This window comes from Stigmatopora argus, chromosome 21, assembly GCF_051989625.1.
Source record: "Stigmatopora argus isolate UIUO_Sarg chromosome 21, RoL_Sarg_1.0, whole genome shotgun sequence".
Taxonomy (NCBI): Eukaryota; Metazoa; Chordata; class Actinopteri; order Syngnathiformes; family Syngnathidae; genus Stigmatopora; species Stigmatopora argus.
Genome location: NC_135407.1, coordinates 12,401,765 through 12,415,914, shown reverse-complemented (window position 1 = coordinate 12,415,914; position 14,150 = coordinate 12,401,765). Strand labels below are relative to the sequence as shown.

Genomic DNA, 14,150 nt, shown 5'->3' with positions numbered 1-14,150 from the left:
TTTGTTTTCTGGTCGACTCCAATTCGCTTATGACATGAGTTGAAGTTTTTTCTCAACAAAATTTATTTCTATTACCATACCAGGATCGTAACCAGAAACTTCCAGCTTTAATGTAAAATAAATGGAGGGTATGTTGCTATCTCCATGTGAAAAGAATTCAGATCTCTTCATTCGTGTGATGGTCAATAAAATTGGATAGATACCTTTACCTTGATCTAACTGACCTCTAGCCCATGATATCCGATTCAGTAGTTGTGGATACAATTTTCTCCATCTGTAATTTGGTTGCCAATTAACTGTGTACTTAAAAACATCAGGATGATGACAAAATTCAGGCTAGGAAACATTGTTGAAACAACAATCCAATGTATATTTCGAGATACAGTTATTGAGAGGTAATTTTGGAAAATCTTGATCATTTCCAGGACATATTGTTATACATAGATCAAATTGGAAAGTAGTTACCAGTTTTTCCAGATTCATATGTCAATATACGTGTTGTTTATCACATATGGTTGGATCTGGATTGTATTGAATTACATCAGGGGTTTGTATGTCATATAGTGCTCTTTTGGATCTTTTGGTAAATCTTTTGCCTGCATGCATGTCATTTTCAGGAGCATATTTAGCCGTAGAGGTTGTGTTGGTTGTCGTGGCCATTGCTTGTGAACTTTCATCTAGGGGGCGACCTATGACATGGCTGCCAGACACCCTCTGTAGCTCGGTGAAATACAGAGTTAACACAAAAAGGCATGAAAGAAAATGCAAGAGATAGGAAATGCATGACGCCACAAGAAACAAGGTTCTTTGGGTCAACATTAATCATGAGGCTTCTCACTCTCTGGTCTCGACTGCCGGTTGGCATTGAGACTTGTGGTACCATGTGGTACCTTTGCTTTCAAATTGGTATGCATGTGTGGTACTTGCAGTCACCACAAATGGACCATTCCAGCGGGGTTCAGACCACTTACGCTTGGTCACTTTCAGGTACACCTTCTCAGGAGGGTCCTCTCCAGTCAGAGCCTGTGTGAAACTAGCGAGAAAAGCTTTCAATTGATCATAGTAACTTCTTTGAGAAAGTGATGCAAGTGTGTAGGAGGACGCTCCTCCAATAGAACCAGGGAATGGAAGTCCCCTAGGAATTTCAAATGGACTTAGTTTGTGTGTGGAATTAATGGAAGCACGAATTATGATCAAAACAATTGGAAGAGCTCTTCCCCAATTTAATTTGGTCTATGCACAGCATTTAGCCAAATTTAGTTTAAGAGACGTGGAATGTACGAGACGCTCACAGTGAGAGGCGCCGAGCGAGTGTGGGCATACTTGCCCCCCAGCTCATTGCCTATATGTTGGGGTTTAGAATAGCATCCATATCCATATCCCTATATATCTATATCTATATACATATATATATATATATATATATATATATATATATATATATATATATATATATATATATATATATATATATATATCTATCTATATCTATCTATATATATCTATCTATATATATCTATATATATATATAGATCTATATATATATATATAGATCTATATATATATATATATATAGATCTATATATATATATAGATCTATATATATATATTTATATATATATATATATATATATATATATATATATATATATATATATATATATATATATATATATCTATATATATATAAATATATATATATATATAAATATATATATATATATATAAATATTACAAAGAGGGAATTGCGAGCCAGTGCCGCTAATGTTCTTAGGAGCAGCGAACGAGAAGTAATATAATACTCCTCGTATTAGATAATAAAAATAACAGGAAATGCAACAGCTCAGCTTACCCACGTATTGATTGTGGGTAATGAAGTTACATTCTGAGAAAGAGTGCCATTGCCTATCGGCGTTGTGTGCACGAGTATACTTCATTACCCAGAAAGCACTCTTTCGCATTACGGGCGAATTATTCGATCGAAATTTCCGTCGTAAGACGAGAATATTGTATGACGAGCGGTTGTGTGACGAGGTACCACTGTACTATACTCGCAGTGAAAACGTTCATCTCCGCTTGATTTAAATAATTATTTTTTTAAAAAAAGGTTATTGGGAGCTTCAGTCTAAGTCCTCTTCGTCAGATTCGAGAGGCATTGGATGATTGATGGAATCTTCAGGGGGCGCCGGAAGGTAGCTCTTCAGGAGCTGCTTTCTGCGAGGTTTTCCACGCACAAGGAACATGGCGACCGCTGTTTGTTTTCTTGTACAGATATGTTGTTGTACAAGTAGATGACACTGGCAAAACAACTGCAGAAGGGCTCTAGTTTTTTTTGCATTTTATTTCACAAATAACATTAAATTAATTTTAAAAATATGTCAGCAGTGTTTCTCCTATTGGACTAATATTTTGGATGAAAAAAAAAACCTCATATGAGCTGCCATGTGAGGCACCTTACCATTACCTTTTTTCCCAAGCTCATTTCATTTAATATATTCAAACATCACCTTTTTTTAAATCATCAGAAAATTGGTTGTTTCTAATTGCATTACACCGTATGCTGCAGAAATTTTATTCATTTCCATATGCATATTAAGGTCAAACAACTGTGAAACTTATGAAGGCTTAATATGAAATATTTTCAGCATTATTCACCCCAACAACACAACCCCCCAAAATACACCTATAAAAGCTCATACACTTGAAGACACGACAAAAGGGTAGTGCTGGGGAAAATCATGGATGACCTTTAAAGCTTCATTGTAGAGTTCCAGGTCTGTGGGACAGATTCACAGAATATAATCTTGATGTCAGCGTAAAGGTTAGGGGTGGGTTAGGATTATACATACATGCATGCATGCATACATACATACAAACACACATACACACGTGCGCAGTACGTACGTGCGTGTGCGCGTGTCCGTACGTACGTGCGTGTACGCGTGTCCGTACGTACGTGTGCGTGCGTGTCCGTACGTACGTGCGCGTGTCCGTACGTACGTACGTGCGTTCGTGCGCGTGTCCGTACGTACGTACGTGCGTGCGTGCGCGTGTCCGTACGTACGTACGTGCGTACGTACGTACGCGCGTGTCCGTACGTGCGTGCGCGTGTCCGTACGTACGTACGTGCGTACGTACGTACGCGCGTGTCCGTACGTGCGTGCGCGTGTCCGTACGTGCGTGCGCGTGTCCGTACGTACGTACGTGCGTGCGCGTGTCCGTACGTACGTACGTGCGTGCGCGTGTCCGTACGTACGTACGTGCGTGTGTCCGTACGTACGTACGCGCGTGCGCGTGTCCGTACGTGCGTACGCGCGTGCGCGTGTCCGTACGTGCGTACGCGCGTGCGCGTGTCCGTACGTGCGTACGCGCGTGCGCGTGTCCGTACGTGCGTACGCGCGTCCGTACGTACGTACGTGCGTGCGCGCGTCCGTACGTACGTACGTGCGTGCGTGCGCGCGTCCGTACGTACGTACGTGCGTGCGCGCGTCCGTACGTACGTACGTGCGTGCGCGCGTCCGTACGTACGTACGTGCGTGCGCGCGTCCGTACGTACGTACGTGCGTGCGCGCGTCCGTACGTACGTACGTGCGTGCGCGCGTCCGTACGTACGTACGTGCGTGCGCGCGTCCGTACGTACGTACGTGCGTGCGCGCGTCCGTACGTACGTACGTGCGTGCGCGCGTCCGTACGTACGTACGTGCGTGCGCGCGTCCGTACGTACGTACGTGCGTGCGCGCGTCCGTACGTACGTACGTGCGTGCGCGCGTCCGTACGTACGTACGTGCGTGCGCGCGTCCGTGCGTACGTACGTGCGTGCGTGCGTGCGCGCGTCCGTACGTACGTGCGTGCGCGCGTCCGTACGTACGTACGTGCGTGCGTGTGTCCGTACGTACGTACGCGCGTGCGCGTGTCCGTACGTGCGTACGCGCGTGCGCGTGTCCGTACGTGCGTACGCGCGTGCGCGTGTCCGTACGTGCGTACGCGCGTCCGTACGTACGTACGTGCGTGCGCGCGTCCGTACGTACGTACGTGCGTGCGTGCGCGCGTCCGTACGTACGTACGTGCGTGCGCGCGTCCGTACGTACGTACGTGCGTGCGCGCGTCCGTACGTACGTACGTGCGTGCGCGCGTCCGTACGTACGTACGTGCGTGCGCGCGTCCGTACGTACGTACGTGCGTGCGCGCGTCCGTACGTACGTACGTGCGTGCGCGCGTCCGTACGTACGTACGTGCGTGCGCGCGTCCGTACGTACGTACGTGCGTGCGCGCGTCCGTACGTACGTACGTGCGTGCGCGCGTCCGTACGTACGTACGTGCGTGCGCGCGTCCGTACGTACGTACGTGCGTGCGCGCGTCCGTGCGTACGTACGTGCGTGCGTGCGTGCGCGCGTCCGTACGTACGTGCGTGCGCGCGTCCGTACGTACGTACGTGCGTGCGCGCGTCCGTACGTACGTACGTGCGTGCGCGCGTCCGTACGTACGTACGTGCGTGCGCGCGCACGCACACACACATGTTCATTTACATATATAATTACAAGATATGACTTACCAAATGGAATTCCTTTCTCGTCTCTGAGCATGCTGAATGTGGTAGCCATGAGAGCTCCCTTATTCGACACTATACCAATGACTTCAACAATTCCAGACAGCTCTTCTTCAACCTAGAAGAAGAAAAGGAACTGTTAATTTTAACTGGTAAAATGCAGGTGACAAATGACCTTAGCTTCTATAAAGTTTTTTGAAAAAAATTTGAAGTAAATTTTGGGTTAAAAATAGTTGTTAAAATTGAATTATTGAAAAAATTATTTAAAAAAAATCTAATAACAGCTGATCCATAGCTTTCTCTACCAGGTATGCTTTGTCACCTTTGATACGAATGAATGAATGAAATTCTCTTAAAGTCAATTTACAGGAATCAGAAATGAAATGAGCCGAATACATGACCATCAAAAAATGCTGTAAACACAAAATATTATTTTTTTTCTAATGAAATCTGTTTGAAAATAGTAATTACTCGAATATAACGCGCACTCGAAAATAACACGCAGGTAATTTTGGGCCAAAAAAATCTGGAAAAACGCAGTACTCGAATATAGTGCGCACCTAAAATTTCCCGCTGACGAAAATCAGAAATCTTACCTTTTTTTCTTCGTTTCACGATTGTTTTGTTCAAACAAATTTATTCATTAGAATCCTTCAAATGAAGAGTTCCTCTCTCTCTTTGTCTGTCCTCTCATACATCTCTTCGTTGAGAATCCTATCAACGTCCACGCTTCCTTCATCCACTTCCTCTTCCTCCCACAACACATCATCCGATTGGCTTTACGAGATGACGTAAAATCCGTGCGTCAAAGTGAGTTTGACAATGCTTTTTTCGATCGAAAATTTGTAATTTATTTTAGTTATTGATTATAACACTGAACTGAGAGAGGGTGAACTGAGACGGGTACGAGGCTAGAGGGGGGCAGTGGTGGTCTCGGCTTTACGAGATGACGTAAAATCCGTGCGTCGGCTTCACGAGATGACGTAAAATCCGTGCGTCGGCTCTACGAGATGACGTAAAATCCGTGCGTCGGCTTCACGAGATGACGTAAAATCCGTACGTCGGCTCTACGAGATGACGTAAAATCCGTGCGTCAAAGTGAGTTTGACAATGCTTTTTTCGATCGAAAATTTGTAATTTATTTTATTCAATTCAATTTCAATTCAATTTATTTGGCAAGAAAAAGCACCAGGCTAAGGGCCATGTAACAAGACACAAAAAAAAAAAAAAAAAATTAAAAAAATAAAATAAAAATAAAAAAAAAAATAGTTATTGATTATAACACGCACCCCCAACTATTGGAATTAATTATATAGCAAAAATATGCGTGTTATATTCGAGTAATTACGGTAAATGCTGATGAATGGAACAAGGTAAGAATGAGTGTTGAATTGTTGAGGTACAGGCATATAAACTCTTTAGGTCTGTAATTTGAAATATTGTTATGGATGGGGTATGAAACGTCAAGTGTTGTCGTCACAACTTGAAGCCCAGTGTCTTCACTGCTTTCTGGCCCACGCCTACCACTATATACGTCAGTCGGGTTTTCATTTCAGCAAAGAACAATAACAAAATGCCTTTTAATATGAATATTTCCTGGATCCCAGAATACACTAAACAACATTTGATTTAAAATACCCCAAAAATAGGAGAGGAAGACTTCATTAGCTTGCTCGCTCGCTTACTCTCTATTGTCAGCAGCCTGCCCAAGGCCAAGTCCAGGTAGCCATCCCGCTGTTGATGGACGGTGTGTTCCACTTTTGGGTTCAGTTCAAGTTCAGCTAAACTTTAGTTTGTGTGTGCATTAATTAGGTATGGTGGTCGTTTTACAGTAATCCCTCGAATATCGCAGATATTGTAGACCAGATAGTCATACCTCTACTTACGAATGCCTCTAGGTGCGAAATTTCCAGGTAACGAAAGCTTTTTATATGCAAATGTGTGCCTCTAAATAAGAAACATTTCCAAGTTACGAAAAACCTCAAAAAGTACATGCATTCCTTATATTTTATTTTGAAAATATTGTTGCGGATGCATTGCATTGATTCTCGCTTTAAAAGCTCACTCCACCATATACTGGGCTCTCATTGGCTGTCTCACAACAACCGTCCATTTTCTTTAACCCATTGTCTGCTTAAACTTATTTATGCTTGGGGAAGCTGTAGTCGACTACCTCGACCTGAACGGCATCCTTCGCCGGGTTAAATTGTGCTGCGGGGGCAAGCGATGGGCCGTGTTGTCAGTAATAAGGACGTTGACGACTTAGTTGGTCGATGTGCACCAAAACGGACGCATGACTAAATGCAACGCTCGGCAATACACGAGGAATTCAACGAGGAGGCAGCCATTGCAACTGCACAGATCTGGGAAAAAAACGGGGGAGAAACATACTTTCCGACTTAGTGAACAAAAACATCATGAAAAAGTTTTCACCAGTCTTGCCCACCTTGACAATGTTCGTCTTGTGCATTTTAGAAACATTATTAAAAGTCCTCAAAGCCAATCGTCTTTGTAGTTTTTCTTTTGTTCGTCCTCCTCCACCGCTGCACACACCGCCGTTAGCCGCTACTGTCTATCTCAAAGGTAAAAACTCCATACAGTACTGTACATAATAATGTCACATTTTATTGCAGAGCATCACCACCAGAGTGGCTCTCGAGAAGTATGTTCATCTCCTCCACCGTCATGTCTGAAAATCTTTCGGTGGCTACGAAACGTGCCAGCATCACTGCCTGATCAACAGGAGTCCTTAATCTCCTCAAGAGTGAACCCCTTAAAGTCCTCAGTGACTTTATGTGGCCACAAACTTTTCCAGCTGGAAATTATGGTCTGCTCCTTCATGTCCCCAATCGCACTCAGGATGTTCGCCAGACATGCATGCAACAATGTTGTATATACTCGTGCACACAGCCGATAGGCAATGGCACTCTTTCTCAGAATAAAACTTCATTACCCACAATCAATACGTGGGTAAGCTCAGCTGTTGCATTTCCTGTTATTATTATCTAATACGAGGAGTATTATAGTACTTCTTGTTCACTGCTCATAAGAACATCAGCGGAACTGGCTCGCAATTCCCTCTTTGTAAAATTTCTGGTCGCAACTCTCTCTCATAGGCGCCGTTCAAAGCGGTTGCGACCAGAGATATTACAAAGGGGGAGTTGCGAGCCACTGATGTTCTTATGAGCAGCGGAGCGATAGCTAATATTACAAGACTACTTCTTGTTGGCAAGTGGTCGTGCGTTATCCTATTGTGAGGACATTTGTGTGCATCATTTTCGGAATATTTTGAAGGGAATAAGTAGTACAACAGCAAACAGCCCATTGATAGCGAACGTGAGGGTGGAGGCGTGGCAAACAACTAACCCGGCCAGAACGAAGGTAAAAAAAAAGATTAAAACAAAATATGAATTCAGTTTTGTGTAAAGTTACATTAAACGTATGTTTGAGTGTCTGTATATATTAATCCAAGTTAATTTAAATTTGTTTTTTCCGTTTACGAGTGCAATGTCGTGGAAAAAAAATGAAATCCCCCCCACCCCCTCTGTGCGTCTGTCTCCCGTCTGCGAAATCCGCCCAATTTTAGTTAGAGTAAACACATTTTATTACTATTAAACCACAAGTTATGTGTTACTTTGTTAATAGATGGCGAATTAGAAGAAATAAAACATTTTTTCCAATCCAATATCCTGTTTTTGGTGTTTTATCAGAGGGTTGGAACGAATTAATTTGTTGATTTTGAATTTGAAACGTCCGCTCGAGTTACGAAAAGCTCGTCATACGATCTCAGTCTCGGAACGGATTACGATCGTATGTCGAGGTACCACTGTATATAAAAATGTAAATACTTAAAATATTGCACCTAGTCAAATACCCGTAATCATTCGAGTATATCGCGAAAAATGTTGTACCAAAAAACTGAAACAAAGATTGGGAGCGCGCTATACATGGTCTCCGCTTTTATGACCAATCGCCATTTAGAATTTTCCTTTCTCAACCCAACTCTCGTCAAGCCCGAGATTTCAGGCGAGAAGAGAAGATGCCGGACTACACACACACACCGGCAGTTCTGTGAAAGGAGACGGACAACCATGCACACTCACACCCATACCTAGGGGTAATTTAGAGTGTCCAATCAGCCTAACATGCATGTTTTTTGGAATGTGGGAGGAAACCGGAGTACCCGGAGGAAACCCACGCAGCACATGCAAACTCCACACAGATGGACGTGACGTGGATTTGAACCCAGGACCCTAGAGCTGTGAGGCCGGCGCACTAACCACTCACATCACCGGGCCACCCACTTTTCACCAATTATTCCAAAAAATATCGAGTTGGGAAAGGCGTAAACAATTGAAGCGCACCAAGATGGCAGCACAATCTTCTGCATTCCAAAGTGGTGGTGAGGCTTCGACCTGGGCTGTCATCTATAATCCTTTTTAAGCGTAATTTAAGGATGGGTGTGTGTGTATGTTAAGATTCTCTCACTACGTTTGTCCAAACCGTGCAACGTAGAGAGTTGAATTTTTTTATGGTGGCCAGAAAAGGCGGTCGGATCCTAACAGATGAGTGATTGCATTTCTTCACCGTCTCCAAGTGTGTAAACTCAATCTTTTATTTGTTAAACACCCATATTTCAAAAGAGAATAGGCTTGGCATAGCCTTCCTCCACGAGGTGATGTCCGCGATGCAATTTTTTTTATTTAAATCATGCGGAGGAACTATTTTCAAGGTGAGTAAAGTATTTACATTTTTATAATTCATAGATTATATTTAGGTATTAATACATTTAAGTCTTCCTACACCTATAACTGTCAAATTTAATAAATGCACAATGTGATATTTGTACTTGTATATTTGTACAGGCACAGAAACGTATACGGTAATAATAGGGGTGATCCTACTTTGCGTTTTTTCGAATATAGCGCCCATGTCTGGTCAACATTATCCGCGAAAAACGAGGGATTAGTGCAGGGGTCACCAAACTACGGCCCGCCGGCACATTTGGACCGGCCCTCTGAACAATACCAGAGACGCTATCGGATTTTTTTTCCTATTTGGCCTTGAAGACTGGGACGTTTTAATCTTGTGTTTGGTTCATTGCACCCCTGCTGAACCCACAAATCATCCCAGTGAAGCGGGGCTTCGCATTGCTTCTTTGGTGACACGCGCGGGGAGAGTGTTTCCCTTTGATGCATGCGGGCACGTCCACCGTTGCTTGCACGAGCAGTGTTACCGAGACATCTGGACGATCGCAGGTGAGGGCGGAGCCCTGGGACCATCGCGGACTATTCAAGCATATTAAAACTGCAACCTGTTTGAGAACGGAATAATGGCGAAAAAGTTAGGTGAGAGAAAAATTGATTCAGAATGCAGGGTATTTAACCTGGAGTGGACAAACGATTATTTTTTTGTTCAATGCAAAGAAAAGGCTGTTTGTCTCATTTGTCAAGAGACGGTGGCGGTATTCAAAGAATACAATCTTTGCCGACACTATGAATCCCGTCACAAAGACAAGTATGATAGATTGCAAGGCCAAATACGAGCAGACAAACTCTCAAAGCGAAAAAGTGGACTACTATCTCAGCAGAACCAGGCATCCGTTCGGGCCAGCTTTTGGGTTGCTAAATTGATAGCAAGCAGCGGTAAGCCTTTCACTGACGGAGAGTTTGTTAAGAAATGTATGGATACTGTCGCGGAGGAGGTGTGTCCCGAGAAGAAAGATGCATTTAATGCCGTAAGTCTGTCGGTGAGTACAATGACCAGACGCGTTGAAGAAATCGGGAGTAATGTATATGCCCAGCTGCAGCAGAAGACGAAATAATTTGACTTTTTTTCATTAGCACTGGATGAAAGCACGGACGTGCAAGACACAGCGCAACTGCTCATTTTTATTCGTGGAGTTAGCGCAAACTTTGAGATTTGCGAGGATCTGGCAGCCCTCTAAAGTCTCAAAGGGACTACAACGGGAGAGGATATTTTTGACAAAGTGTGCCAAACCATGGAGAAGTTGGACCTGGACTGGTCAAAGCTAGCTAGCATCACGACTGACGGGGCTCCTAGCATGGTGGCCGAAACTCGCGGTCTAATAATGGGACGCATGAACCGGGAGTTGGAAAAAAGGGGTCTCACCGCCCCGCTACGAGTCCACTGCCAAATTCACCAGCAAGCACTGTGCTGCAAAATGTTGACGTGGGATTCTGTAATGACGGTTGTGGTGTCGTGCATAAACTTCAGAGCAAAGGGAGAAGATTGTGCATGGCACAACAGAAAGTTAATGTTCCATGGCTTTTTTTTCTATGAAGAACCCAGAGAGAGTTATTTAGTTATTATTTATTTCATAAATAGTGTTATTTATTTCCTGTTTTTTCTGTGAAGAACTCAGAGAGGGTTATTTAGTTATTATTTATTTCATTAATAGTGTTATTATATGTTTCCTGACTTTTTTTCTGTAAAGAACCTGGAAAGGGTTATTTGGTTATGTGTGGCTTTCTGGAAAACAATTTAAAAAAATTAAGCTCCCCTACGATCGTCACACTTTTTCTGTTACAAACTGACACCGGCCCCCCATCAGAGAAGGGAAAAGTTATGTGGCCCTCACAAGAAAAAGTTTGGGGACCCCTGGATTAGTGGATCAGTATCTTTGTTATCATATTGTCATCGCAAATTTCCTTGAATTGTCATTACATAATTTTGAGGTAATACCGCCTTCCCTTACTTGTAAATCTATTATATAGCAAGAGTTCGAACATTGATGACCTGTTGCACTTGAGAGATAGGCAGGGTGAGGATAAAAATACTCACAGGGTCATTCAATTCGACACATACACTCTGTCGCTCCCCATCCACCACCGTAAACATTTTTCCAGTTGGATGTACCTCGTTGACAAAAAACAAAGAACAATACAGCATGAGATCTTCTAATCAATGTTCAGTAAACCCCACAAGTTTTCTGAATCGCGGAAATTACCTTCTCAACCCGCCCGACAAAACAGACGGGTTTTCCAATATATGCCCCCAACATAGATAGATTAATTCGGGACTTTGGAACATCCAGGATAGTAGACATCACGACTGTTGCACGCAGAAGTTACGTCAAACAAACAAACGTTTTAGCGCGAAAACGTCGAGACCTTCCTTTTACCTCAGACCAAGAGCCGCGCAGAAGGAGAGCTTTCTGACTTACATAAGACTCTAACAATATTTTCCGACGGCAAATTGTAGTCTTATAATTCATCATACCCCAATGTCTTCGACGACATATCCGCTCTGAGTGGAGCCATGTAAAAAGAGAGTTGCGACACTCCCGTAGGGACCCATCATACGATTTTACTTCCGGGTTTTCCATGTTACGTAGCTTCGACTTGTTCCAACCAGTCTCGAGTGTAGTAAGCCTGTAGTACACTGGCATAGGCTCCAACAACCCTTTGCAAGGATAAATTGTCAACTCTTAATATTATATTACATGCCCGTGCTGGTTAGTACGATTTTGCAAGCGGTGTGCATATCGCCCTCATCAAAGAGTACTAAATACGTGTATGACTACCTCCATTATTTACATCTAGATGTTGGATGTATTGATATAGAAGTATCAGTGGCGGGCGGTGCATTTTCTGGTAGCGCCTTTGTTGGAATAATGATTCAAACCTTTTAAATCATTATTAGTAATATTTAATTAAAAAAGGAAAAACATCTTTCAACAAACTCTGCTTACAACTTGCAAGGAAAATGCCATGTGACGCCGTCTTAGTCCCCAGTGCATTCTGAATTGCAGTAACTGAATCATTGTATTTAATCGCGACACTCGAAAAACATAGTTATGTAATCAGTACAATAACACCCTCGCTGGTTAGAAAAACAACAGTGTGAGGAATGCTTTCAAGGTAAACAAAGCAGTATTATACTGTAAGCAAAGCCGTATTTTCAAACAATAATGCGATTATCGCCATCTGCTGCTGGAGTCCCGTCAAAACAGTCCCGTTGTGTTCTGCCGAAAAGCGTGTGTAAAAACAATGTGTCCTCGAGCTGTGGGGCCTTGAGGAGACGATGTGGAGGAAGAATGTCCATGGTTCCATGAATTGGTTTATAGCCTTATTACTTATTGAAAAATGCTTACAACACATATAGAATATTCCATAATAATTCTAACAGCCTTCAACGTATCAATCCAACCCTCAAAAACTATTTTATGGCTATAAAACCTCTACTGCAGCTACTACAGCTGCAACACATAAAAAATAATCAATAAATTAATGCACAAAAATGGGGTAAAATCCACTTCCTAGCAGCATTTCATGATTAAATACAAATACTGGAGCTTTTCAGACATTAAAACCAGGCCAGGGGGTGATTTTCCCGGGAAAAGACAGCGATGAACGTCAATGGCGTACGGGCAAACATTGCCCGAAAATGGGGTAAAATCCAGCCGAAAACAGCATTTATTGATTAAATACAAATACTGGAGCTTTTTAGACATCAGAACCGGGCCCGGAGTATCATTTCCCCGGTAAAAAGACAGTGATGAATGTCGTTACGTCCATACGTGAAATGACAAAAAATGCACTAAAATACTAAAATTAGGTAAAATCCACTTCCTAGCATCATTTATTGATTGAACACAAATACTGGAGCTTTTGAGACATTACAACCAGGCCAGGGGGGTGATTTTTCCCGGGAAAAGACAGCGATGGACGTCAATGGTGAAACGCCAAAAATTAAACTCGGGTAAAATCCACTTCCTAGCAGCATTTTGTGATTAAATACAAACACTGGAGCTTTTCAGATATCAGAACTTGGCCCACAATTGAAATATTATTTAGGAATATGGCCATATTTTACTCACCAAAAATCCTTTTTACACAATATCCATCCTCCTTTCTTTCTTCCTTCTTTCCTATCGCCATCGAAGCTAATAATGAAAGTCGAGCCTGTCCTGTCATATTTCTGGCATAGTCCGTTTTGAAAATGGCTTTAAATCAAAACAACAATATACTATTTGCTTGTGGAGCTAAGTTAGCACACTGAAAGTGCCGCACACACCATATTCCCAGCTGTAACAGGCTTGCTAGCTTCGGAGTTGACCGCCCTTTCTTAATAATGTCCTTTTTTTTTTTGTTGAAAAGTCCGTCTGGAAAATAGCTTTGTGAGAGAAATCTGCAACAGAATTCATTTGTTTTTGCCACTGTCGGCTATGTGGGTGGAGTTTGCGATCTCTGGCTGCTTTGGCCCGCCTACTAGCCAATCATAGTTTGTGAAAGCAATGACATCACCAGCCAGCAAAATGCTAACGCCTATGAAAAATCATTGTGGGGTTCCCAACTCGAAATCTGATTGGTTAAAAGAAACAGTGTTGTTTAATGCAGCAGACCCCGCAAGAACTGATTGTGAAGGCTTTGAGGCAGATCTGATCTGGCAACAAATAATGGCTGAAATGTGATTGGTTAAATGCTTCAATATGAAAACACACATCTGGAAGCAGTGCAACCAGGGGGAAAAAAAGCAATGAAAGGAAGCTAACAGACCATTTGGAATAATAAGTATTGATGGACAAAATATAATATGATTCAGATATTTCTTAGGCCAGCAGAGAAGGCCTTGAAGGCCC

The 14,150-nt window shown here is 42.8% G+C and overlaps 1 protein-coding gene across 2 annotated transcripts; it reads right to left on the bottom strand.

The window, feature by feature from the left end:
• Positions 1–2,321: 2,321 nt before the first annotated feature.
• rpa3 (replication protein A3) lies at positions 2,322–11,841 on the bottom strand. 2 transcript variants are annotated; one of them, XM_077591411.1, is made up of 5 exons: positions 11,691–11,841; positions 11,517–11,620; positions 11,351–11,425; positions 4,553–4,664; positions 2,322–2,776 (listed from the first exon to the last, which is right to left on the bottom strand). In XM_077591411.1, the coding sequence occupies exons 2-5, from the start codon at positions 11,613–11,615 to the stop codon at positions 2,694–2,696; spliced, it is 369 nt and encodes a 122-aa protein (XP_077447537.1). In that variant the 5' UTR covers positions 11,616–11,620; positions 11,691–11,841; the 3' UTR covers positions 2,322–2,693. The 2 variants fall into 2 exon arrangements, with proteins under 2 accessions (XP_077447537.1, XP_077447536.1); XM_077591410.1 differs by having other exon boundaries at positions 11,517–11,817.
• Between the last annotated feature and the right edge of the window lie 2,309 nt (positions 11,842–14,150).